This window comes from Parambassis ranga, chromosome 6, assembly GCF_900634625.1.
Source record: "Parambassis ranga chromosome 6, fParRan2.1, whole genome shotgun sequence".
NCBI lineage: Eukaryota > Metazoa > Chordata > Actinopteri > Ambassidae > Parambassis > Parambassis ranga.
In genome coordinates, this window is record NC_041027.1 from 6729146 (window position 1) to 6756891 (window position 27746).

A 27746-nucleotide genomic window follows, 5' to 3' on the forward strand; every position below is an offset into this window, starting at 1 on the left:
TCGCTGCAGAATTCAAATACAGAGTACCCGCCATACGAGTTATATTTTTCCTGTATATAAAAACTTTGACAAAATAATAATGTTTGACTCCTGTTAGAATGAACTAAATGTTGCTGCAGTAGTAGTAGTAACGTCGTATCTGGGTAGTTTTGTGCATTGGTCAGTAGTAGCTACAGACACACTGAGCCTGTGTCCCCACATGAGTGAGGAACACACTAAGGCAAGGGCTCATCTCTCGCGAGGAACGACGCCATTATCGGAATCTCTACAAACAACACGAGAATTCATCATTCACACGGTAATATACCCCAATGTTACACGGTACTTGTGTTTTGTGCGAGGAAGGGGAAGGAGCCGAATCAAAATAACATTTAATTTGCAGTTTCTTTACTATTCAGGATTCTCCGATAGATGTTAGCGGCCTTCAGGCCCGACTACTATCATGCTAACCGCCACGCTAGCTTAAATAGCATATTTACACTGCTTTAGCTTAAACATTAGCGCGCAAGCTTACAAATCCGATTTTGAAGCGCCAGCTAACATTAGCTATTAGCTATGTGCTACTGATTAGGCTAGTTATCTTTTGCAAAACAAAGGTTCTGCTCAAACACAGCAGTATTAGTGGTTACTCGTACGTATGCAATAACATTGTATAAAACACAGCTAGGAAAATCATCATCGCTGTAATTTTCCTCGTTTATTTGTCCATGCTAACAATGCTAGCAGACCCCCGCCCAGTTAACTAGCCACTAAGTAAACCGTGGAACCAAATTGTACGTGCTAGACAAGATAGTGATGTGACTTTACTAATTGCACTGAGACTCTATTAAAGCTTTGTGATGTATTTACGGTTATATTGGCTACATAGCAATCTGAAAATGTTCACACAATCATTGTCCTTTTCCATATAGGTTTTCTCTTATTAAAGCTAGCAGTAGCTATTGCTATCAAATACTTAAATTTTTACATTCAAGGGCAGCTGTCCTGCGTAAAAGTGACATTTGTTAAATTGTTTAAACTAATCTGCTTTCCAGTGGGTATACTGTTTTTCCATAAATGAAAGGAATTCATCAGGAGAAGGCTGACACATTATGTTTCTGGATATCATTCTTTTCTCATATCTCGTATCTAATACTATTTTGACTACGTATATGCACAAGGAAAATATAATGAATCCACAACCATACAGATGCAAACATAAGCATTACATTGACATAGTGCAACCAGTGCAGTTCTGCATGACATACAATATAGATGTTTATCAATACTTGGTATACATATAATATTCATTGTATATGGAGTTGACAGAAATTGACGGTTAAATCCGGTCATATGTAATCAAGTGAGATGGTGGTTATGATATCTGTGAAGGAAGGTTTAACTGTGAGGGTCTTGAGTAAAAGAAGCAGTCAGGTCTGTACAGTGAATGCAGTGTGCATGCTTCTGTCACTGTCAAACTAGTGCTTTGTGGTTACTGAGTAAAATTAAAGCAATAGTAGCCCTGATTAAACATAGAAATTATTTGTTCACTTTACAAAGAACAAACATGGAAGGTCAAAAATTCCCATTGTTTTTTAAAGATTGTTATCAAATATGTACATTTTTCCATGTATTCAGTGAACAGTGAGTAAATCATATATGATTATCTATTTATCTATCTCAGTTGTGAATGATGGCTGAACAAGAGTTGGACGAAATTGTCCAAATAACAGTGGAGGATTTTAACCAGGAGGACCGAACAGGTAAGATTCTTGTGCAGAATTATGAGCATAACACATCCAATAATGCTCGAAGTCTAACAAGAAGTCTGTTGTATGTCAGATATGCTGGACAATCACGAAGAAGATGAAGAAAGGCCTCAAAAGAAAAAAAGAAAATTGAGCAATAGCCAGGAGAATAATAACAGCAATCAAGACATATCTTTTATCAAGGTACAAACTCGGTCCTATATAAAATTAATACATATAATTAACTAAAAACTAAAAAAGATCATTTTTTTCTGTTTTCAGAACCTGTTGATTTCCTTCACTGGATCTGTCAGCCAGCGACTGGAGGGAATCGAGTTAAAGCTGCAATCTCTGGATGCTACCTGCAAAGCCCTTGGACGAAAGCTAGACAGCATGGTACCCTGTGCCAGGAGTCCTATCCAAATTCCCATGGTTGCAGGATCACCTCAGGGGGCAACTCAAACTTGGAACAAAGTGCGATGGTAAGCTCTAAATGTTTCTTCACCAGCCAATCAAATAGAAGAAAACGCCAGCGTGAATGTAGTTCTTTTAGACTGAATTAATTAACGTTTTCATTCTGACTGTACCTAGTCACCTGTGTGTTTGGATTTTTCTCAGTGTCGTTCCACAAACAAATGTGATAGTGAGCAGTGAACATCCAAAGAGCTCAAGCCAGGAAGACAGTCCACTGGAGAACCTGCTAAACAAGTGAGTGGTTCATTTTCACAGTATAATAGCAATGTAATTAAAATATAGCTTACTTAGTTTCTTCATTCCAGGCAAGCATGTAACTGTATTACAGAACAGGCGTGTTCATGCATTAAATACAATTTCTTCACTTTGCAGCACAGTGGCCAAGAGGCGACAAAACACAATCCTGGTCAAGGTGCCAGGACCAGAGGAGAGTCAGGAGGAGCAGGATAGTGGCTCAGAGGCCAGTGACTCTGTTTCCAATGGTGTCCAGTCTAGCAATGCACAAAATGGCCAAAATGTCACACTCATCACGCTGAATTCAGAAGGTATGACTCCATGTTGGTCTTATAGACTGAGAAGTACATTTGTATGTTATTCCTTTTATTGCCTTTCAGTCTGTCTAGGAAAGCTACAGCTGTAACTTGGTTTTAGAACCTGTTTGGGCATAAAGTATAATTACAGGCTTCTGTGCTTAATTTCTGCTATAAGACAAAACTGTTTTACTTCACAACAGCAAGACTTCCTTTGCTATGTTTATATATTTATTTCCAACTCTTTTTGTGACTTTCCCACCCCAATTGGGTCATCAAAGTAAAACACCAATGCACATGAATTACAATGTGCAGCAAGGCCATCTGTGTCAACTCTCTAAAAAAAACATTTTGATTAGGCCTGCTAATAATTGAACTGCTTATTGAATGTGGCTCTTTCAGCTGATCTTCATATGGACTGGAAAGCAAACACTGCTGATGTGTCTTGCTGGTGTCTCTGTGGTTCTCCTTCAGACTGAATTGATACATGCTCTGAGGGTTCATTCATGTTTTCAGTAGCTTCAGTAAGTGGTAGTGGCTATGCCCAAAAAAGAATAGTAAGTTTTTAACCGTGCAAACCTAAATGTTTTCCTCATTGGTATTAAATTTATTGTGATTGTTTGTTGGGTATTTTTAGTGGATGGTAAGATCTTGATTAACTTCAAAGGCCAACTATTTTTCATTTATTTGCAGCTCTGGGTTCTTGTTGTGTTAGTCAGCATTTGCCAGAGGGTGCCATGTGTCTTACTCATTGTTTATGTGGTGAACTTAACAGCTAACATATGCTGTATGAGTGAATGGCTAAACAGCATATTCTGGTTTGTATACATTTGTTTTGCCCAGACATTTGTCACTTCTTATTTACTACCACATGGGTGTGCTGTTGTGCTACACAAATTATTTCCAAATTTGCGTAGTATTTGTCTGCTTGGGCAGTAATACCCTTATAGAATGGATACAGTTTGCTTTTTTACACAGAAAAGTAATAAAGTAAAACCTAATGCAAAAGAGAATTAGACTGTTTTAAAAAAAATGTTCCTTCTCTGTTTCTTTAGAAGACTATCCAGAGGGAACGTGGTTGGGAGATGAGAACAACCCAGAGATGCGAGTTCGCTGTCCAGTGTCTTCAGCTGACATGCTTCACATCAGCACAAACTGCCGCACAGCAGAGAAAATGGCACTGACACTGCTGGACTACCTCTTCCACAGGGAGGTCCAGGCCGTGTCAAATCTCTCTGGACAGGGGAAACACGGGAAGAAGCAGCTGGACCCACTCATGATCTATGGCATTCGCTGTGAGTCCTGAAACCATAACTGCCTACTGCTGTCAAATCTTTGCATCACTTCTTTTTTGACAATATGGAGATAATTCTTGTTGTCATCACCATTACATGACAAGTGATTTCACATATGAGTACACTTTTTAATGCCATCTGCCTGGCAGACATTTTATGCCTCAGAGGTTCAGAAAAAAATCAGAAGCTGTCACAAAAGTTCTTTGCAAGTTGTGGTTAACTTATTTTGGAAAATACCTCACAGTAAATGTGTTGCAGTATCTAGTATCCACTGTTTATCTCATGATCGTTACAGGATTTTTGCCTTTAAATTAGATTAAAATTAGGTTAATACATTTTGCCGTGATGGAGTTAAAAGCCTAAACTCTCTTACAGAAAATAAATGAACTCTGTGAGACCTTCCCACATTTCATCCTTGTTCCATTACAAAACAGCACTGAATAAAACACAGAAATAGACTGCAGTCTGTATTCCCAGGGCGAGTTACAACAACATGCATTCATCATTGCACACACGCATTAATGTGCAACACATTTTAGTACATACCAGATTCTAAATGACAAGCACATGTCTGGTAGAAAGATCTTAATGTAGTCACTCTAAATTGAATACACTCTTTGATTCCTGATTAAGCAGAGTGAGGGTTTCAATGGTAGACAGATGGATATTTATGAAAGGCGTACAGCAACATATACGTACATATATACATTATACCTATGTTTCATTTTGCCATGTTTAAAGAAGGGCTGTGATACACAAACAATTTCTAACGTGTTCAGTGTGTCCCCTCTGCAGGAAGTTTTTGTAAGTGCTTCCATGGGCATAAAACAAAAATAATGCTCTCTCCACACTGCATCTTGCAAATCCCCCACCTCCTGTACCCTTTCAACACTAGATAAGTGTTTGTGTTTATCATTTCAACATTTACACCCACTTCTTGCCATGATTGGCCAGCTGTGCTGTGGTGAAAGAGAAGTCATGCATCATACTTTTTCTTTGTAGCTGTCTGTTTCCCTGTGTTGCACTTTCATTGTGATTGATGCTGTGAATAACTGCCCGGGGAAGGATTATGAGAAAATCCATGGTTTTATTAAAATGATACCTCTGCAACACACACATCACGACTTTTCCCTTTGCCCTCCAGTGTGGCCCTTCTTATTATAAACACAAATGTTTACTTGGTTACCTATATTTCCTCTATGCAGTGTGTGTGTGTGTAGTGTCATGCAGATGTGGTCTGACATAGAGGTATGCAGAGTCTGGAGCAGGGCCAGGTGACTTTTGGGTGACTCACTCTGCCAGTGTTAAAAAAAAGAAAAGCAGAAAAGAATAAATGCACCTGCCTTGCCTGTCTGTGTAGGACTTATCAGGTGTGAAAGGGCTGCCCGCTGCCGTATGTTGTCATCATACTATCCACAGATATCCCTCAATCCCCCCCCCCTTTCTCATTTTCCATCCTCAGGTTGTAGCTGTGTTGTTAACTTACATAGAAATAAGCTGTCAAGTGGCTCACCTTCTTTAAACCCTTTTTAACTCTGGGGTAGACAGTCACTAAATACAGCTGCATCCAGTCTCACCTGCACATATCTCCACTGAGGAGTGGGACTGTCACAGGCTTGTGTTAACTTGTCAAAAATGTGTGGAGGAGAAGTACATGCAGTAGTCAACATTTGAAGTGGATCAAAACTTTTCATCAAGTTGTCCTGAATTGTAACAATACCTGTTCTTATCTTAGGACAACTGATTACATTTTTCGATCTACTTTAAATGTTTGGTTCTAATTCTATTCTAATTCTTGCATCTTTCGAGTATTGTTGTGAAGTAGTAGTATTTTCCCCTCAATAAAGAAAAGTCAACTTAGAGGTATAAGGCAAAACTAACTCTATATAATAATTTATATCAAATGGCATGACCTTTGACTTGTCTGTGTCAACACAGGCCACTTGTTCCACAAATTTGGCATCACGGAATCAGACTGGTACCGGATAAAACAGAGCATTGACTCAAAGTGTCGCACTGCTTGGAGACGAAAGCAGCGCGGCCAGAGTTTGGCTGTCAAGAGCTTCTCCAAACGCACACCTCGCAGTAAAGTCACAGGTAAATACACTCACTATCATTGTACTGTGCAACTATATGTATGTATGGTCAGAATGCCCATAAGAACATATTTATATGTCTACTACTATTACTACTACTGCAAATAGTATGTGCAAATTAGCTTTTATCTCAATCACAGTGAAGGGTTATGCTTACCCACCTCCACTCCTTACTCACAAGTCTTTATTAGATGATGAACATTTCTTCTGTTGTTTTGGATACAAACAAATACATAGTTCTGAATTTCAACCACAGATCTCCCTCAAGAAACAAAAAGTTTTTACTTTTGCTTACAAGCCTCTCAGAACACGACTGGTTTTCTGGTTTTATTGGTTGTGGTGGTGTACAATGTGACATTTGTTGATTTATAGCTATAAAAGTCATTAATCTTGTGCTGTTGGCAAAAAAGCTGATTTGTACAACTTGGAGCTGGTGCTGGACCAGTATGAGAGTAGTGTGTTTTTTTTTTCTAAACTTGGAGAAAGCCTCGTCGGCAAATACCTTTTTGGCTATGATCAGTAAGTTCTCCAATTGCACAATTTCCCCAGACTTCTTCCTTATAGAGAATCAGAATCTGAACTAAATTGCTAAGCTAAATGAAGCCTCTTTTTTTCTTTAACGCTTTCCTGGAGCGTCATTGTATGAAAATAGTCTTCAAATGCATTCACAGGCAGTAAACTCAAACAGGTCTTAAGTCATCAGTTGAACCCAGATGCAGGCACAGAGTGTATTGCAGCAGATGGTTGTAATCTGCACACAATGCCTGCTGTCCTTCCCTCCCTGGGAGCCATCACCTCTCACCTCCAATCAGGGAGAAGTAAGACTGCAGGGGAAATCCAAATATCCAGGCCCTGCCTGACAGGCCACACACACCCCCAGAGTTACAGCTATTCTGAATCAGCCATTCTGTCCTCAGTCAAATTACATGATGGCACAGGAAAGATTAAAGAACCAGCATGTGTAGATCACACTTATTATTTGTATTAGGGCTAAAGTAAAATAATTTGTAATAATAATTAAATGTAACCTTCCCTTCTCCTCATTTTACTGCAATATTTATTGCTATTTTAACAATTTCCCTTTTCGGATCAAAAAAGTATATATACATTTTCATGTTGTACAAAAACAGGTGTGATTATTGTTTATTGTATGGCCTGTTATGGACTTTGTGCTTGGATGCTAGACCATAAGTGTGTACAGAAGGCAATCTAGAGAAGGCATTTTAAAGTAGGAACATAACATCATTCAGCAGATGGTCTGGGAAACCCAAGACACTGCAATGACCCTTGTATACGATAATTATATCAATATGTGACTTCCTTTTTATTTCTTATGTGCACTAAACAGTTGAACTGGATATTGCTGATATTGTTTATCTTTCCCAGAGGATGGTATGACAGAAGAAACAGCCCACATTGAGACTGCCACCCAGCAGACGCTGCACTACACACTGGCCAACCAGCAGGTCCAGTTCCATCGTATTGGTGAGGATGGTCAAGTTCAGGTGGTGAGTAGGCTACCAGTCTTTTTCTAAATCTATTAGGCACATTTATAAAATCCAAAGACACCTTCTCACAATATTTATTTTTATATTTTATATTTTATATATATATATATATATATATATATATATATATATATTTTACTCATAGGTCTTTTGTGTTTTTTCCCCTATCACCACTGTGAGTAGTAGTGTAGTGTACTCTTCACAGATAGATACAGTTCTGCATTTTGGACAAACTCTGTATAGGATCACTATGTACAGATGCTATGGTCAGAGGTCACAGTCAGCTACAGCATTATGGGTGGGGCTGATAAAGAGGAAGTGACCGGATTTCTTATTTCCCTGTGCACTAAAGTCAGAGGTCCTTTATGAGGAAAGTAAAATAGATTTTATATTATCAATGTTACAAGTGCATGTGTCTGCTTGTAAAGTCAAGACTAACTAAAATAAGTAATTATAACACAGGCAATAACACAGATGTAATATGTGAACAAAGAACTACATGTAAAATAATAACAATGTTGAATATTTTTGTGGGTTGCCACATGATACATGGGTTAGGCAGTGCTGATGATAAATGAATGGGAAAAGCGTAAAAAATAGGCTGTACAGGCACAAAGAGAACTGAGACAATAGCTGTCAGGAGTTCCCTGTGCACTTATAACACACACCCTTCCACCTACCCAAGTATTAAAAATTTGAGCCTAAATGTACTGCTGAAGCACCATACAAATTGCCAGAATCCTGTATCACTATTACTTTATTAGAGCTTAACATAATATTCAGAGAAATCCAAACTATAATAAATATGTGTGCAAAGTTTTGACTTTTTTTCAATTTCTTTTATGATATTTTTGTGATTGTAGTCTTCTCCTTCCATGTGTTTTAGATCCCACAGGGACAGTTGCACATTGCCCAGGTGCCACAAGGAGAGGAGGTGCAGATCACACAGGACAGTGAGGCAAGTGTGCATGTGTGTGCTTAAAAGTAAAAGTAATGGGAAAGAGAAATGGCCCTTCAGGGTGCCCACATATTGGCCTGATGACCTTCCCTGTCTGCAGGGAGCAGCAAGGGGAAGGGCTGAAACACTATCTAAACAGGACATAACTCTTAGAGTTAAATCATGCTTGAGAACTGGGAAGAAAATGAAGTTTGTCCACATTAGTATGAAAAGTTCGGTTGAGTTTTAGATGATTGCAGTGTTTGATAGGCCGTTTGAAATTATCCATAATATTTGTGTGAGAAAAAGATACATATTCTGTTAGTTAACAATTAAATGAACTGAGCTATTCCCTAAGTCTCTACAAAAAGGCAATATAATTTTAAATAGTTACCAGTAAACTATTTTTTGTCTGTCAAAAAGGTTTGATATGAATCAGTAACATTTATGTCCCTTTTAAACCAAGCCTGTATGTTTCTGTTTGCAATTCTTGAATCTTATGGCCTATCATATGGCCTATGCACAAGGTTATGACTTTTGTTTCCTCATAATGCCCAGGTGTCTCCCATCCCCTGCCAGACATTTTTTGCCTGCCAGTTGAAATCAAAATCTCACTCCAAACCACGCTAATGGCTAAAGAGGAATTTCCGCATTGACATCATTGTTAATGATTTTTCAAGGATGTGGGAGAGAGATTTATTTCAAGGCGCCAGTCTGTATACACACATATACATGTATTTACATACTGTACATTCTACATGTTACGCATGCATGCCATGACTTGACATTTGTGCAAAAAACAACTGACACCTTACCCTAAGTGTTTTTCTCATTTCCTGTTGGGTTCTTGTGCTAAAGGATGCTTCAAGGGAGAAATGCACAACTGAGTGAGAGACGGAGTAAATTGAAGGCAGGAAAGCTCTAAAGCTTTTCCTGCTCTTTGTGGCTGAGCCCAGTTTTTTTATTCTCTCCTTCCTATTCCATGATATTGTTTGTTTTTTTGAGTTCAAAGCTTAGCAACAAAATCCCACTTCTCCCAACTGCCACTCACATAATATGTTTTCATTAGGAACGGGCTCCTTTCATCAAAGACATTGGTTTTAGCATGCTTGAAAAGGAAATGAGCTGTTTGAGAGATTACACTGCTCTCTGGCCATATGGCAGCTCAGACAGTATTTCATATATACATAAAATACAATTAGCAAGAGGAAAAACAGCTGAGCCTGGAGTCTGGATGAATATGGCTTGTATAATATCATTGTTTATTATCTCTTTATGTCACTGTGACTGTCCATAGATCACATTTTGATAAGACTGTGATAAGCTTATACCTGTAAAAATGGTTTCTATTTTAATGTACATTTTTTTTCATAGCCAGAAATGTTAAATTGACACAACAATATGACATGTAATAGATGTTGACACAGTAATGCTGCACTTGGTTGTAAGAGATCGGTTAAGTACTGTCTTAGGTCTATCATGCAGATCTAGGTGAATAAGGCTATGTTTTATTATGGCGGATGATTTGCTACTTTAAAATGACATCAGATTGTTTTGACTTACATGTCAATTCCCATTCCTCTCATTTCAGGGAAACCTCCAGATTCATCAGGTGCACGTTGGTCAGGATGGGCAGGTAAGCGTAGATGGAATCTCTGCTGTGAATGATAAAACTGATACTGACATCATTTCGTACTTTCACATGTATTTAGTACATGTACGGTATGTTATTCATTTAAAAAAGAAGTTGGTCTTATTTAACAGATGCTGTCAAATGTGCCTGTTTTGTTTTTTCTTTTTTTAACCTCACTCATCAGTAATACTAATTAGAAACATACAATCCTAGCATTACAGACACACACACACACACAACTGCGGACACACTGATGTTTTTTTTTTTACTTCCTACTTGTGTCTGTGTCTTTGTTTGTCCCTTCTGCATTTCTGTCTTTGGACTGAGGTTCCTCCTGTTTCTCTCTTCTCTCCTCTGTTATCCAGTGATCAAAGCAGAGCTGGCTTGTGTATGACCGTTGCAGGTCACATATGTGTGCCTGCAGACAACCATAATTTCACAATTACGATTTCATCATGTTTGTCTAGAAGCTAGGCTTAAGAAAAGGAAGTTATTTCTTTTCTTACAAAATCAGGTTGCTTGCCATGGCATCACTTTTCTGCCTCAGCTCCACTCAGGTTCCACCTTTTTGTCCATTTGTGCATTAGGCAGGAGTTGGGCGAAGTGGGCATGTGACGTCTAGTCAGGCACTGCCAAGATAGTGACGGCTGTCATCAACACACTGAGCTTCTAAACTGCTCTTCAGGAAACTTAAGGGAGACGAGGCTTTATAAACAGACTATGATTGCCTTATGGCTGCTTCACACTGACCCAGACAGCTGGCTTAACTTTTGCTTTAACACAATGCCAATTCACAGCATATAAGCATGGTGATAGCCAATCAGATATGTTCAAGCACATCCTCTTTGTAATATAAGCAGGAGCATAACTTTACTGTTCTGACAGCCATTACAAACAAAGCCAAACGTGATAACATCCAGAGTTGTAAAATTATTACTCAGACCTTCATATTTCAATGTGTCAGCAGTACATTGTAGAGAAAGTCTGAACAAACAGTCTCCTGTGTTTGAAAGCACTGTAAGACCATATTACTACTTAGTCCCTGATTTATGGTGAAAACAGTTAAAAATAGTCTACAGCCTTATTTTCATACACCGAGGTGTATATTGCTGGCTCAGTTACACATAACCTGTTCATAATTCAGAAGCTGTTTTTTTATTATGCCAGTGAAGAAGACTTAAGAGGCTTAAGAATGCAATGCAAGTAACAATCCTTTTACTTAGTCAGAATAAAAATAATGTTTTCTAATGTGGTAGCTGAGAAGTAATGTTAGACCTCCAACATTGCTCTTCAAATAAAAAAGAAAAGAAGATAATTATCACTCCTTCTGTATAATATGTCAAAATCTGTGGCGGAAAAGGAATTACAAGCCACCCACCAACTGGAACCATGTGCTTTCAGCTGCTTAGTTCTTCATTTTATAGTCCGATTAAAATCTCAATAATCCATTTCCCTCATAGGTTCAAGATGCTATTGGCTATATGTGTATGCACACGCTTCTGTTGTGTGAATGCATCTGCTTTATATGAAGGTTTTTTTGTTGTTTGTATTGTTTTATTGGCTGTTAAGCTCTCTGTGTGTTTTCAATTGATTGAGGCAGTCACCACATATCCTCAGACTCTTTTTCTCTCACACACTCATGCTTGTGTCCTCAGATGACCTGCTTTGCTGAGGCTGACAGCAGCATTCCTCTGTCTTTCTCTCTAGGGTCTTGGAACAACTTTACCCAGAGTTTGGTTTAGATTTTGCATTGTAACACACATTTCCAGCAGTTATTCATATCAGTTCACCAAGTACGCTGAATGTTCTAGCAGATTTTCATCTTCTCTGTGTGGTTCAGATGCTCTGCGTGCCATGCATTGACAAACTCACAGGTTGCAGTTTGTGATGTGTGCAGTTCTCTGTTTGTAAATAGACACCAAAGAGTCCCAGGATGTAAAAACTTAAGGCACTAAAGCCTTAATTCCCCTGGCAGTGTCTTAGAGCCTAGCCCAATAAAATGCTCCCTTATTTCCTCTTTCTTCTTACCAATCTATGATTGGGTCTGTAAAATGATGACTGCAGCGCCAAAGCAAACACAGAGAGTGCCTTATTCATTAAACCTCATGTTACAGGTCAAGTTGTTCACACACACGCAGTGGTACATAACAATACCAGCATCTTTTCATTTGTGTATTCTCTCACACACTCGGGAAATATTAGGTCAGCTTAAATCTGATAAGACCCAGAATGATCATTCAGACACTCAAAGGAAACAGATCCCAGGCAAGTACAACAGAAGTGTTAGCACATTTTTGAGGAGATAAATCACTTTAAGCAGATTTGGTTGCACACACATGACATACTATGGCGTTATCATGATTGCTGTAGTGTATCTTGGAGTCGAATTTGTAGAACTGTAGACAGACAAACTCAGGCTTGATTCTGATGTGCTTTCTTAAATATCTAATTTGTCTGTTTACAGAACAGCCTACATCAAACAGACTATGTCCAGTATGATGTCACTGTTTTTGTAATCTGGCAGGATAGGCTATGTTAGTGTAACCGAGCCTATGCAATTCATCACACAAAGCTGTCTTTCTTCCTCTTCTTTCTCTGGGGCTGTTTCCTCCTCCGCATTTCATTTTTCCTGTGTTGTGTAGTTGTGGTTACACCTGTCTTGTAATGGCCGACTGCCACAACCAATCGCTCCAGGTTACATTCACTGTCATATGTTTACACTCAGGTCAAATCTTGACTGCATTTAGATCCTTTAGACCTAAATAAAAAAGTTGACACATTCTCAGGGTTTTAACAGCTCCAAACAGATGTTTTTGTACTACATAGCTCCTTCAGGGTCTCTTAATTTGTGCTGTGTTTCTCTCTGGTTGTCTTCACCTTAGCTTATTTTGTGTCTGCAGCATTTGTCCCTATGAGATCAGTAGTAAAATCCACACAACATGCACATGTTTTGTGAGTTTTATCTGGCCAAAATCGGAATACTTAAGCATCAATCACAAAATGTTAAATTGAAGCATCACAGTTAGTAGTTGAAAAAATGAATCTGGATTTATAGGCTTCGGGATAAAAGCAATTTAGTAATTCCCTCTGATATTTTATCCTATCTACACCAGGGACAGTTGCCGGGAATTACTTATTTAGGTGCCAGCTCAATCTTTTTAACTATGAGTACATCATACCTCTGAAAGTTGGATTTACTTAAGAAAGGGAGGTCTCTGTAGTTTAGAAAACAATCTATGTTAAAAAGTTGAATGTTTCAGGGTGACATTGTCTCTGTAACAGCTCATGTACAGATTCAGTCCGCAGCACTTGTTTGCTGTGTATTTGCTTCCATCAAAGTCTGTGCCAAAGCCTGAACTTACTGCTACCCTGCCAACTTAAAATCTCAGCAAAAATTGGTCCAAAGGGATCTGAAGTTCCCTGCCGACCTATAAAAACCCTTTCATGCAGACGGAAGAGAAGGCAGACCCATGAAACTATAAAAAAACTAGTCTTTTACTACACTCCCTGTCTGTCATAGCCTCTTATCTTGTGGCCTTCTCTCTGTGCTGTGATCTTACTCTGCACTGATGCAGACCAAATGGAGGATTGAAAGATGAAAGAAGAGACTGATGAGGAGGAGGAGGGGACAAAAAAAATATGGGGAAGGGAAAGTAAAGGCAAGACCGTCTGGAAGGCATGTTTTGTCCAATCGATGATTAAAAACTGACACCAGCTGAGTTGTGAACCAGACAACAACACTGTGATGCAAATTCATCATACCAGGTGTCACATAAAAAAACATAAAAGTGAATTGTGCCCTCTATTGGAGCATTACCAGATTTGGGCAGAAATGTGATCAAAATGGCCTCAAATGACCCCTTTTTCTTTTACCAGCCTTTGCTGTCACCTTGCTTTTGTAAATACAGTGGAAACAGGCATTAGTCAGGCTCCATCTCAATGAACAAACATTCTGGTGCATTTGCCAGTAAAGTTTTTTTTATTTTTTTTGTTAACAAAAGTAATAACAAAAAAAACTAAAATCTGACATTTACAATAACAGTCAAATCCTTAATTCAGTACTTGTCCAACATTGTTTAGGCTGATTGTTTAAAAAAGTTTTGCATTTTGCATTTTAACAATTATTTTTCATTTCATTTTAGTCTTAGTCACTCACCAAAGACTGGATTTAGTTAAAATCACATCAGTTTTGTTTTGTTTCAGTTCAAATTTAGTGAGTGGAAATCAGTTTTAGTCTCACTTTAGTCGTGTTAAGCAATTTGGCACTTCGTTATACTATTTGGCACTTCGTTATACTAGATTTTGCAAAATTATTTGTCATAGTAGTAAACACCCCATTGTAAGCATACCTATAACTACACTCAACAAAAATATAAACGCAACACTTTTGTTTTTGCTCCCATGTTTCATGAGATGGACTTGAAGATCTAAACTTCATTCCAGATACACAATATTACCATTCCTCTCAAACATTGTTCACAAATCTGTCTAAATGTGTGATAGTGAGCACTTCTGCTTTGCTGAGATAATCCATCCCACCTCACAGGTGTGCCACATCAAGATGCTGATCTGACATCATGATTAGTGCACAGGTGTACCTCAAACTGCCCACAATAAAAGGCCACCCTGAAATGTGCAGTTTTGTCTCACAGCAAAATGTCACAGATGCCACAAGCATTGAGGGAGCGTGCAATTGGCATGCTGACAGCAGGAATGTCAACCAGATCTGTTGCTCGTGCATTGAATGTTCATTTCTCCACCATAAGCCGTCTCCAAAGGCGTTTCAGAGAATATGGCAGTACATCCAACCGGCCTCACAACCGCAGACCACGAGTAACCACACCAGCCCAGGACCTCCACATCCAGCAGGTTCACCTCCGAGATCGTCTGAGACCAGCCACTCAGACAGCTGCTGAAACAATTGGTTTGCATAACCAAACAATTTCTGCACAAACTGTCAGAAACCGTCTCAGGGAAGCTCAACTGCATGCTCGTCGTCCTCATCGGGGTCTTAACCTGACTCCAGATCGTTGCCGTAACAGACTTGAGTGGGCAAATGCTCACATTCGATGGCGTCTAGCACGTTGGAGAGGTGTTCTCTTCACGGATGAATCTCGGTTTACATTGTTCAGGGCAGATGGCAGACAGCGTGTGTGGCGTCGTGTGGGTGAGCGCTTTGCTGATGTCAATGTTGTGGATCGAGTGGCCCATGGTGGTGGTGGGGTCATGGTATGGGCAGGCATCTGTTATGGACGAAGAACACAGGTGCATTTTATTGATGGCATTTTGAATGCACAGAGATACCGTGATGAGATCCTGAGGCCCATTGTTGTGCCATACATCCATGAACATCACCTCATGTTTCAGCAAGATAATGCACGGCCCCATGTTGCAAGGATCTGTACACAATTCTTGGAAGCTGAAAATGTCCCAGTTCTTGCATGGCCAGCATACTCACCGGACATGTCACCCATTGAACATGTTTGGGATGTGCTTGACCGGCGTATACGACAGCGTGCACCAGTTCCCACTAATATCCAGCAACTTCGCACAGCCATTGAAGAGGAGTGGACCAACATTCCACAGGCCACAATAGACAATCTGATAAACTCTATGCGAAGAAGATGTGTTGCACTGCATGAGGCAAATGGTGGTCACACCAGATACTGACTGGTTCTGAGTCCCCAGACCGCCAATAAAGCAGAAACAAAATGCACATTTCAGGGTGGCCTTTTATTGTGGGCAGTTTGAGGTACACCTGTGCAGTAATCATGATGTCAGATCAGCATCTTGATGTGGCACACCTGTGAGGTGGGATGGATTATCTCAGCAAAGCAGAAGTGCTCACTATCACACATTTAGACAGATTTGTGAACACTGTTTGAGAGGAATGGTAATATTGTGTATCTGGAATGAAGTTTAGATCTTCAAGTCCATCTCATGAAACATGGGAGCAAAAACAAAAGTGTTGCGTTTATATTTTTGTTGAGTGTATGTATAGTTTTTTTAAACTAAGAATGTACCATATTACTCTTTTATAATTAAAAAAGGGATGTCTAAGGCCTGTTAGATATGGTGCATTATATAATCATATTCCTCACAAGTTTTTTATTTATATATCCTATTACAGAGTTGCGGGATGTGTGTAGCTCTAATGTGTAGTTCAGGCAGTGTGTGAGTGGGTGCGCAGCTGTGAACAAGCCCAAGTGTGTTTACATATGTGGAGAGTGAATCAAAAGTGGTGATAAATTAGATAAAAAGTACAGCAGTCGAGGCATTTTTTTAAACAGCCAAGGCAGGGAAGGTGGTTGGATCGTTATTTCACAATGAGTCAGTGCTTCTTAAATGTACGTTCTCGCTACAGAATATTAAAGTTTTTGTTGACAAAATAACACTATCTGAAGCACCCATATAACATGTTGCCACCACCGCCATACTATAAACCTCCAGGTAAAGAGCAAAACATGTTGCTTGCCAGCTATAGTGCTTTGAGTCCTGCCACCACTGTAGAGGACTTGGAAAGCTCTCTTGCAGTTGCATCTCTTTGAAACTTTGGTTTGTTGGCCAATCCTTGGAACAGTCCTGGTGATTGCAGACTTCTTCTATTTCACAGTTACTGAGACTATTGTGGTTCTGGGAACAATCAAACTAAAAAAATGGTTTTATACTTGCCTTAATCCGTACCTTGCCATAATTTTATTGCAGACGTCTTTGGAGAGTTTGGGCTTTATGGCTTGACATGCCGTGTGGTCTCTAAGTAAAGTAAACTACGTCCATCATATCAGTTTGCCAAAGGTGGATTTAAGGGAAAAAATGAATTTGATTAACCTTTCCAAAATAGGTATATCACAAGAAAATTTATTCTTAACAAATTTTGCCTTATGAATAGACATGGTCCAGCTACTTGGGACATATGGTATGTACTGGAGTGAAAAAGATGTCTGAATTCTTTCTGAATGCTGCGTATCTTTAGCTTTAAACTAATGCTGTGACTGTCAATAATCCAGCTGCTCTCGAGATAGCAATAAAGTTATACTAAATTTACTGATCCTGTCATCTGCTCGGGTCATTTATTGATGATTGACCTGATTGCCGCCCATCAGGGGCTTTAGATGTTTGTCAAGACTCTGAACACTGCCCCTGCCCCCCACCCACCTCATCTCATTTCCTCCCTCTAGTTGAACCTCAGCCATCGTTTCTTGTCAGCACATGTTTCAGTGCATCTGTTGCACCATCCCAAGTGACATTGTTCATGGTCAGTGTGGGAACTGGGTCACAGAACAGAGTCCAACTCGGCACCGGTCTCTCAGCCTTGTGTTTCTGTGTTTACGGTTTCTGCCAGGACCTGTAAACAAAGAACCAGGAACTGTCTAACAAATATTGTGTTAAAGTGACTGTGTGTGTGTGTTGGGGCTAACATTGGTACATGTGTTGATTAAGAACAGCATATGAGTGAGCCAAGAAAATAAAGCAAGTTCTGGAAAGAGAATGCAGTGAGGTAATCAAGTTGAAGAAGAAATGGATGAATCGTGTTTGTCCTCAACCCTGCTGAACTTCTGTTGTGTTACAAGTGTTGATGCTCTTTTGTGTTTGTAGGACAACAGCCTTTTGCATTAGCTTGATGTTTGAACAACATGTAGGATAAACCCCACAGATTCAGGGTGTGATGTGTGTTGGAATTTAACAAGCTGCTGGCTTGTGACCTAATATATTCAGTTGTCCTCCTTCGCTCTCTGCTTAAGAATGCTGTTTTTAATGTGTAAGGGGTTGTTCAGATTGTTGTGATTCACAGTGTTAGGGGAGAATGAGACGAAAAGATACAAACAAGATGTTTTATGACCAATGTTTAGTATAAGTGGGATGTACGTAAGCATTCAAGGATTTAGAGGCCTCACAGTGGATTATGTTTCAAAGCAGTAGGGTTCTGCTTTTTGTCCTTGCATGATGGCCTGGAGATAAAGGGCCACAGTTTGGGGAATCTTTAGTTCTTAATGTCTGTTTGTGGGTGTATGTGTATGTTTGTAAGTCAGCATCTCAGGGTAGTGCAGAGGACAGTGTCTTTGTGGGCATAGTCAGGGTTGTTGGTTGTGTGAATAAGAGGGACCAGATGTGTTTGACGCATTTCAGTGTGACTCACAGGCCTGGTGCTGCAGTCCTCACCAGACCCAGGCAAGCAGTGTTCCATCATCAGTTTCAATGAGCGTACATAGTTTTGGTCTGATTATAACCAGGTTCAAGTACAAGCTTTGTCACGTAAAGATCTAGTTCAGAATATAATATGAAAAAGCACGACCTAAACAAAAATCAAATACATCTTTTGAATTGCTCTTTGCATGTGTAATCAGTGACAACAATCACCTGTTCCAGAAAAAAAATAATGATAAAGACAAATTCATGGAAGTTCACTGAAACTTCCTTTTACATTTGCTGGAATATGTACAGGCAGCAGTAAAAGTGATTGCTGGATGTGATGCCACAATGACTTACAGACTCCAGTGAGCTCCATGTTGATGTAAGATGACAGATGTCTTTCACAGCGAATCTTAGATTTAAACCAGAACTGTTGGACTCTTGGCAGCTGTTTGTTAAATGTGGTGAGTGCAAGAAAGTTTTCTTCACGAGAAGTTTGAGTGTGCTGCTTTAATGTCAGATACGGGTCATTTGGACATGTTTCTGATGCATTTTTGTTTGTTTATGAGTCTTTAAAGAGGAATGCCAGAACTGAAAACAACAATAAGATGTATCACTTCAATTTAGTCAGGAAAATGACTTGATTTAAGAAAAGGTCTTGGCCTTCAACAGTTTTCAATTGCAAATTCTGACTCAGTACTATAATAAATAACTTGTTATGATGGGCATTTTAGTGCAGTGTGATATTTTGTTAGTTGAGTTTTACAACCTGTGTATATCATCTCTTTTGGCTCCATTGAATTAAACAGGATGATTGGAAACACGATAAAGTCATCTTAAATCCCCAAATTTACTGACATTGTAAAAATGCCTTTGTCAATTAGCCAGGCCAAGTTTGGATCTGTGCTTGAGTGGAATTTTCTTCCTTTTTGTTTTTAAGGGGCTTGATTCTTAATTGCAGCTGTTATTTTTGTCATCAGTAACCTTTTGATTTGCTGCTCTGGATCAGAAATCGAGTCAAGCTGGTTTTGTCATAAAAACCTCTTTGAGCCCTGCCTGAAGCTTATTCTCGCTCCTAGTCTGCTGGTGGGAGTTGCACCGCAAAGGATGCAAGGGAGGGTTTGATTCGATGCAGGTGTTGAACTCTGGTGTACAAACAGTGTCATGGTGTGGGTGGAGGTTGAAAGCTTGTCACGTCAAAAGGTCACTTATAACAATCGGTGATTTGTTCACATTGGTAATGTATAATAATAATAATCATCATCATCATATTCATAATAATAAATAATAATAAATCTGGAACATGTCTATTTGTAAATAGGTGAAACAATTAACACATTATAGTGGAACAGAACATGATTTTCTGGCTTCTCTTCCTGCTTCTGAGATTGTTTTTCGATTTGCATCACAAGTCAGTATTTTCAGTCATATTATGAGCAGAGGCCCAGCTGAAATCAAAATAGCCCTCAGACTCAGAGGTAAAATAAAAGGCATATGTAACTAAGAGAGTTAATGACTGTAGTGAGACGTATTTAGGCCAGCATGTTCATTTTCCAAGTGCACACCAAACAAGCACTCAGAGCACTGCTGTGTCTACGAGCATCTTTATAGCCAATTCGCAGCCAGGCCTTAGTCTCCATAATTCTCCTTTGCAACCCCACCTACCCACCCGAAGCTAGTGTTTCTGCTTGGACATCTGTCCACGGTTGGCAGTCGCAGATGTTGTTGACGGCTGTTAAGCTGAGAGGAAGTTCCAGGCACTCCAAAGTCCAAATGTTTCTTTTCTCATTTCCCTGTTTTGGTTTAGTTGTTTTTTTCAGATCTGAAAGAAGAGGCTGTATTCATCTGAGAATGATATAAAACAGATTGGTGTGGGTCTTTTTTTCTTACAATACAGACAGAGTGCAAAGGGATTTTTGTTTCTCATAAATTGAGGGTCTGGTGCTATTGTGGATTGCTGTATACTTTTACCAAGGGAAGCAAAATCTTTTAAGGGCTGCTAATGCACACTAAGAGGGTGACTCATTGCATCGTTCAAGTCACAGCTGAGTTTAACTGAGACATCCTGTAAGCCTGGGAATTGATGCCAGCTTTTCTGAGTGAAACTGTGAATAGGTATATAGATGAAGGTTCAGAGGTTGTGTTTTATTTCTTGTCAGGGTAAAAAAAACGGTAACAGGCTTGTTTTTCCAGTGGTTGTTTTTCTTTTTGTCTTAGTATTGTGAATGTTTTTGGCATTAAGTTGTTCGTTTTTGGGTCTTTCTTATCCCATTGCCATATTTCTTTAGTGTCCTGTATCCATTACTGAAAGCATTACAGCATCAGACAAAGATTTATTTTTTTCTTTCCCTTTTTCCTCAAGGCCATAGCAGCAAACAAAGCCTGCAGATAATTTAAGAAGCTCTTGATTGTGCAGTATTATAGCCCTTCAATTATGCTCTGCACTTGGCCAGCACGGGGGTGGTCAACCAGCCAGCCAGCCAGCACTGATTATTTAAGGTTCCCAATTTCCCAACCCTTGAGGTCAACAGTAACTTGTGCACTTAAGAGTCACTGATGACCCACACATTTGACAAATTAAGCCCACAACATCAAATCGTATATATTGCTCGACATTTTAAGAGTTATTCCAGATCTTAGTTGAAAATCAATTGTGTTAGGCAGCAATAAAAAGTTCTCCAGTGACAGGAGACCTATGTGCTACACAAATCTCAGTCAAACAATTCTCATATTGTTCTACATGTTTGTAAGAATCAGATAAAATCAGATTTTTTTTTATTTCCTGTACTTCATTGTTACTAACTGTAGGTGTTCCTGGGGTGCAAACTGTGTGGTAAAAATTACAACTATAAACACACTAAATAAGAATAATAAGAAAAGAAAGAAAACTATGAATTTTGGCTGAACATAATCCATAAGCAGGATAATTTTAACCTTCTTGATACAATTTTTCTAATTATTTTTGTTTTGCATCATTGACAGCCTCCATAATGATGATTATGTCCTGTTTGCTGAATAAGAGATGATTAGCATAATTACCCGTAGCATTGCTCAATAGTGCCTGATAGTGTTTTGTATGAACTTCCAACTTAAAAATAATTACAGACAACAAATCAATATTTGAGCAAAAAAAAAATAATAACAAGAATGAAATTTATTTATCTCAACAAGCGTCTTTAACATCTCTTGAGCATACATTTCGCTTTCCTCCAAAAACTGGAGGTGCAGTTCTGACAAAGAAAGCCGTGGGACAGGATGTGGACCCGAGAAGTTCCTGTGTAATCGCTGCAGAGATCTCACACACCGTTCCAACTCTGTAAATGCTTTTGTGAGCCTCTGTGTGCTGCTCCTCACAGCTGAGAATGCAAACTGCTCTCAAATGGAGGTTGAGACACTAATTGAGTGAGACAAGTGTTTACAATCTCAAATGTCAACCATAGCATCCCTTAAACCCCAGTAATTGTACACTTAGATGCAGCATTTGAATAGTACTGACATGTCATGCTCGTTTTAAACATAGGCACATATAGAACTGCAGACAGACAAGTACTTGGCAGAAGCCACATTTAATTCCTAATACAACTGTGACAAAGTGCAGATAAGGATGCATCTCTGTGGATGTCCACCACAAAAAAACTCAGGCAGCTGTTTGTGTGTTCAGTGTTTTTGTGTTCTGAGTGAACAGTTAGGTTGAGTACTGATCATATTGATTTAGTCTCCAAGGGTAGTATGACTGGCTTAAAGCAATAGTTTGACATTCTGGAAAATGCATAATTGCTTTAATGTAATTATGCATTACTACCAAATAAACTTTGCATAAACAATGAAAACTTGGCTGTCTCTCTCCAGCTGTTCCTACCTAAATTCTTATGAACAGTAATAAGAGTGGTATTGATATACTCTTGGCAAGACACTGACTAAGTGTGTTTCTCAACATGTTGAACTGTTCTGTCAATTGTCTGATTATTGTTTAGACCAACCCTCCCTGCTAATGTTCTAAATGATCAGGAATGTTGTGTGGGTCATCAAATGCTGTGATTCATTTGATCCAGGGCAAGCATTTTTTTGTGTTATAGTATGTTACAGACTAACTCAAGTCAGCCTTTATCCATGTCTGTTCTTGTAATGTCTTGGATGTCTGGTAGGATGACTCAGACTTCTGACACTAAAAGCCTCCATGGAGCTGTCTGGGGATGGCACACAATGGTGATGAGCCATCAGACTTTGTGGTGAAACTGGCAAAGTGGCTTTCTGGGGGGGGGGGGGGTGCGCGTGCATCACCAACACAGAACTTCAAAGTGATAGTCGGACTGGAGGTTTGAGAGGTAGTGTGGGACTCTTGGATTGGAAGGGTTAGGGGGCAACGAATATCATCTGGGTTTCTGAGGTTGGGTTTTTCTGCAGGCTTGCACATTAAAAACCCCAAATTTTTACTGTCTGTTAAACATCCCCTAGCCAGTCTCAACACCAAGAGCAGCTGGAACAAGATTGAATTGGTGACTGAGACCTCACACAAAAACACACACATAAACCTTGGCAGACACTAGAAAAGAAATGTGTTTAGTCCAAGAACAGGAATTTTGTAAAGTATATAAATGAGACAACGCTGTCAGCTCATGTAGGAGTGGCTCACTTCAAAACCGAATCCCCCCCCTCTCTTAGAAACCCATTGTTGAAAGTCCTTGGCCTCACTGGAGGGCGGTAGTGTGGTCACTGACCTCTGTCTGATTAAAACGAACATGCACAAGCATAGAGTGAACATTTCCCTCCATTCATCTTTATGTGTGTTTGTGTTGACAGGATGATTGTACTTTAATTTGTATGTCTGTTGTCACATGGGAGTTATGTTATCCAAATTAACAGCAGTGCTCCCCTAATCCCAGAGAATTTGTGCGTGCATGCTCGTGTGGTACATAAGACCTTGTGCAAGTGTATACATGCACATGAAACTCTCCGTATTTGTGTTTACAGAGTATCTATAGGAATGCCCTCAGCAACACTCCAGCTGCGCAGCTGCACTGTAATTAGCGTGTTAAAACCACAGAGCTCTAATGTTGCCTGACTAACTTTCAACACTGTGAGAGATAACGATCCTCGTATCCTACGTATGACATAAATTGAAATTAACCCGAATAATAATAGCATATCATGTTGTTCATAGGTATTCAGGAAAAACGGCCCTAATTAAATGAATCATAAAGTTCCACTCAAACAAAGGGTGGGATGTGGAGGAATGAGAATAGTGCAGATGAGATATTTATGCCATTTAGATACCACTGCATGATTCTTCTTGTACCACTGAGTTTCCTGCTGTGTGTCATGCATCCCATCAGTGATAGCTGTAAAGAATATAACAATAAGATAAAACATTGATGAGGTATTCAGATGCTTGTTTTATTCTGTGACTCTTTCCAGTTGAGTCTGCTTTAAATCACTGCAGTTTGTCAGATGGTTGATATTCAACCACACAACGTGTTACTAGCAGCGTCTTATTTAGATCTGTTTCATTTGTGTGAGAGAACTGACTCATGAATGGCTGACAACCCTGCTCTCTTCCTCCTCCTTGTCTGCCCCAGGTCCTGCGTGGAGCACAGCTGATAGCCGTTGCATCAGCTGATGGGGGAGCCACAGCAGTCGAAGGTTCCTCCCTCCCGCCCGACATACAAGTGCAGTATGTCCAACTAGCCCCTGTTGCAGATCACACAGCTGCTGTTCAGGTAAAACAACACACATACAGAAAAAAACATAAACACTTTAAGGGTGTTTTACGCACTTTTTTCACTTTTAGCAATTTATGATGCCTTTTTCTGTGTGATTTTTTTGTTTGTTTGTTTCTTTTTTGCTTCTAAAAAGCAAATGCTGACAAGTAGCCAGAGTTTCAGGGTGACACCTGCCTCATTTTGTACTAAAATGGTTTGACTGGCTTCAGTATGTGTCTAGTAATATTTCTTTTATAATTACCATAATGTTGAAATAGAAATATGAGAGTAATTTTGGCAATTTAGCTAAATTACTTTCAGGTACATTTAGCCTACTTTCCCTCTTTTGTCATACTCCTTAAATAAAATACCCTTAGCTTTCCGTCATTATGGCAGGTGTTGAGCAAACAGCAATTAAGCATAATAAAGTGGAGTGTATGGGGAGTTACAAGGAGGAGAGCAGTAATTAGTAGATATGCCTAAAATCCCTTGATGATTGAGCTTGTTGCGCAACAGGCACATGTGGTTTCAGAATAGTGTGCAGTCAAACAGCACAGTGGCCTTTGAAGTGGCCATTTTGACTGCAAGTAATATAAAAAAAACATAAGTTTTCCATTGTTCTCTCTGTTTTTGTTTTCCCCAAATATGGTGAATATTACTTTTTGTCCTTATTGCTTTTTTCCCTGGAGTACAAGCATAAATGGGTATTTTCTAGTTATAGTGTGAGTCAAGTATTTATTGTGTTGTTATATTGTACACAGAAAACTTCAAATGATTTATGGCTGTCCTATCCTGATATGAACATTTTTCACCTCCCTGTAATACACACAGAGAGCAAATGTTGCTGACCAGCCATGCTTAAGATCTTTTTGTTGACCACAGTTGTCTAGGTAATTGGCTCCTTGCTGCTGTGAGTGTGGAGGTAGTTAAAGCATCTTATAATGATTGCATTTTTTGGGTGCTGATCACACACAAACTGATGACCCTGAAATACGATTTATTTGTGTATCCATGAGCATACATAATGATTGCCACCCCATGTACTTTATTCCAGGATCAGTGTGCAATCAAACTGTTTGTTTACTCAACTGATTTGTTTGAATGGACTTCAGGCCATTTTTTGATTGTACACAGATCTTGGCAAAACTCGACAAAGTTGACACAGGTCTGATCAGTCATAAGTGTGCTGTTCAGTTGAGCTGTCCATATGAATGAAACCTTTCTTCACAATGAGGTATCTGTTACCCAGACAATATTTAAAATGGGAGAAATTCCTCCCAAAACATTGTATCGTGCTATCAAATGCACCCCCAAAAGCCTGTTAAAACACCATGAAGAGAGCATGAAGACATAGAAAGATGCATGGCTTTCCCTGGCTGGTACACGGCATTACAACGGTATTGTCCTAGTTGGGTTTTTGATGTCCTAAAGTGTAAACATTGTTGACTTTAAGTTTAGAGTTCATAGAAAGGTTAGTTCTGCTCTTTTTCCTCCTTTGTTATATGTGTTGCTTCAAGAGACTGGCTCTCATCTGTCTCCAGACATATGGTAGCATTTATACAACTTATTGAAAGATTACTTAGGCTTTTGTATTTATTTATCTCTGTGTTTTTCTCTTTTTATTTCATAGTTTCCATTACACAAAGAAGTAGTGGACAATACAAAGGGATATTTTTGCATTCATGCAGCATTTCTGCAAGATGGTGATATTCTCTAAGATTTTGTCACAGCCTGACCCTAAAGTTAGGTATACAGAGCACAAAAAACAGAAGCCCATTCAGAACAGTTACTGGTGTATATACATTAAAGCAATCCAATGTATTATCCATCACTTAACATGTCCAGTCTTTTATTTGTCAGTGAAAAACACAGATTGAACTCATAGGAGTTTTACTTGGCCACTGTACTGCCGTTTCTAACAACATGTCTGGCTTGCACTTTTGCATTGTGTGTGCTGCTATAGTTCAGCTGTGCTCCAGCCAACACTGCTGTCTAGTGACAGCATGCTGGGCTGGATGGAGGATTAAATGCTGCAGGTGTGTTTGAGGGAACCTTTGGCGTGCGTTAGAGGAAGCAGTGAGTCACTCTTCATGGTCATCATCCAGCACTGAGTCATGAACCTCTCATCTTTTTACCCGCACAATACCTTGCTCTGTCTGACATTGACCATTGAGAGAGTCAAGAGAGCTTTAAAATACAAATGGCTGATCTCTTGTCAAGTCTCTCTCCACCTGTCACTTCTTTTCTAAATCCTTTCACCAACTGTCTTCTCTGATATATCTCTTCTCTAATCTCTCTTGTCATCCTCCTGCTTTTTCTTTATTTGGCCCATTCACTATGACTGTCTCCCACAGTGACAGTGGTGCACGGGCTAAACTATAGCTTGGTGTTGCAGCATTTTTAATATAATACGCCCTATGTAACCATTTTGGTTGTTTTTACTTACTTACATACTTTTATGTTACTCAGCTTGATGCATTCAACTTTCACACATATTTAATAAAATTACCAAGTGTTCATTGCTTACCATTAAACTCAGTTCCTACCAATTTGGTGCCAGTACCAGACTAAGGCCGGGCCAGTACCGTTCTATGATGGTGAACTCAAGCAGCTACATAAATAGTGAATGATTCACCTGCACGATTTTACTGTCATCCTATTCATCACTTCTTCTTTCCCCTCTCTTTCATGTGTCTCAGGCTGCTGAGCTGGCCCCAGCTTTGCAAGCTGACATGGAGGTGAAAGAGGCCATCCAGGGAGCCATCCATGGAGACAATGGCGAGGTTGTCCAGATTGTCACCTCTGTGGCCACCTGAGAGGCCATCTGGTTCACCACTGACCAGAACTCTAGCCCTACAGCATGGTCTGACAAGGCTCAATGGAACATCAGAGGTCAACAAATGCATACAGTCTGACAAGCAATCAGGATAGAAAATGTTCTAACAAATACTGAACGTTACTGAAGAAAAAGAAGGAAGAAACATTTATTCATTTTTTTCCTTTGCAAATTGTTTAATTCACTGCCAACCAGATGTTGCAAATGTGGAAATGCTCACAAAGAAAAGACCATGATATCTTAAAATCAACTGTGGTCCTTCTGGTGTTTTCATCACCAGCAGGACCTGACCCACCACAGAATACACAGAGGGATTATTGTCTGTTCAGGAAAGGTGCTGCTTATGCAGACCATCACCCTGCCACTTCATCAGTACAAATGGTTGTTTACATCAGCTTTGGAAAACAGTGGAGTTATTTAGACTTGGGCTGCTTGGCTAACTCTAAAACTTCTGCAAGGGGAGAAAAATCCCTGCATCCCACCTCAAACAACCAGCACTGTGCTCATTCTCTCATCATTTGTCACGGTGTACTGAAATGAAAGTACATTTAGCTGAGGACAATTACTCTCTTGAGATAATTTAAATACCCCTTGTTCTCCATGATTTACACCATATCATGTCACCTGGCTGTAAGCCCCGCCTTCCATTACTTTGCTCAGCTTGTTTTCATGTTGTTCCAGCTGCATGGCTTTGTTTGTTTATTTGATTGATCCAATTGTAAAATTATGGGGAGCTTTCATTTTGAAGGTAGAAGAGATGATGCCAGAGGTAGACAATACAAGTTGCTTGTAGACATCCAGGAAAACCTTAAGGATTTTTGCCCCAGTTGTGTCTGTGACAGATACATTCATGTGAATAAATAATGTTTGTGGTTGCCATA

The 27746-nt window shown here is 39.4% G+C and overlaps 1 protein-coding gene across 1 annotated transcript; it reads left to right on the plus strand.

The window, feature by feature from the left end:
* banp (BTG3 associated nuclear protein) lies at positions 1-27746 on the plus strand. Its single transcript, XM_028408578.1, has 13 exons — positions 1-298; positions 1664-1742; positions 1822-1931; positions 2010-2209; positions 2346-2435; positions 2574-2746; positions 3787-4026; positions 5965-6123; positions 7509-7630; positions 8517-8588; positions 10159-10203; positions 23907-24047; positions 26729-27746. Exons 2-13 carry the CDS (start codon positions 1670-1672, stop codon positions 26843-26845), a joined length of 1542 nt encoding a protein of 513 aa, XP_028264379.1. The 5' UTR covers positions 1-298; positions 1664-1669; the 3' UTR covers positions 26846-27746.

What these genes read in the sequence shown, in the direction of transcription:
- banp (XM_028408578.1), top strand. Translation starts at nt 1,670, where the DNA reads ATGATGGCTGAACAAGAGTTGGACGAAATTGTCCAAATAACAGTGGAG. An exon ending in AGATCACACAGGACAGTGAG is followed by an intron (nt 8,589 to 10,158) that starts GCAAGTGTGCAT and finishes CTCTCATTTCAG; the next exon opens with GGAAACCTCCAGATTCATCA. An exon ending in ACGTTGGTCAGGATGGGCAG is followed by an intron (nt 10,204 to 23,906) that starts GTAAGCGTAGAT and finishes TGTCTGCCCCAG; the next exon opens with GTCCTGCGTGGAGCACAGCT.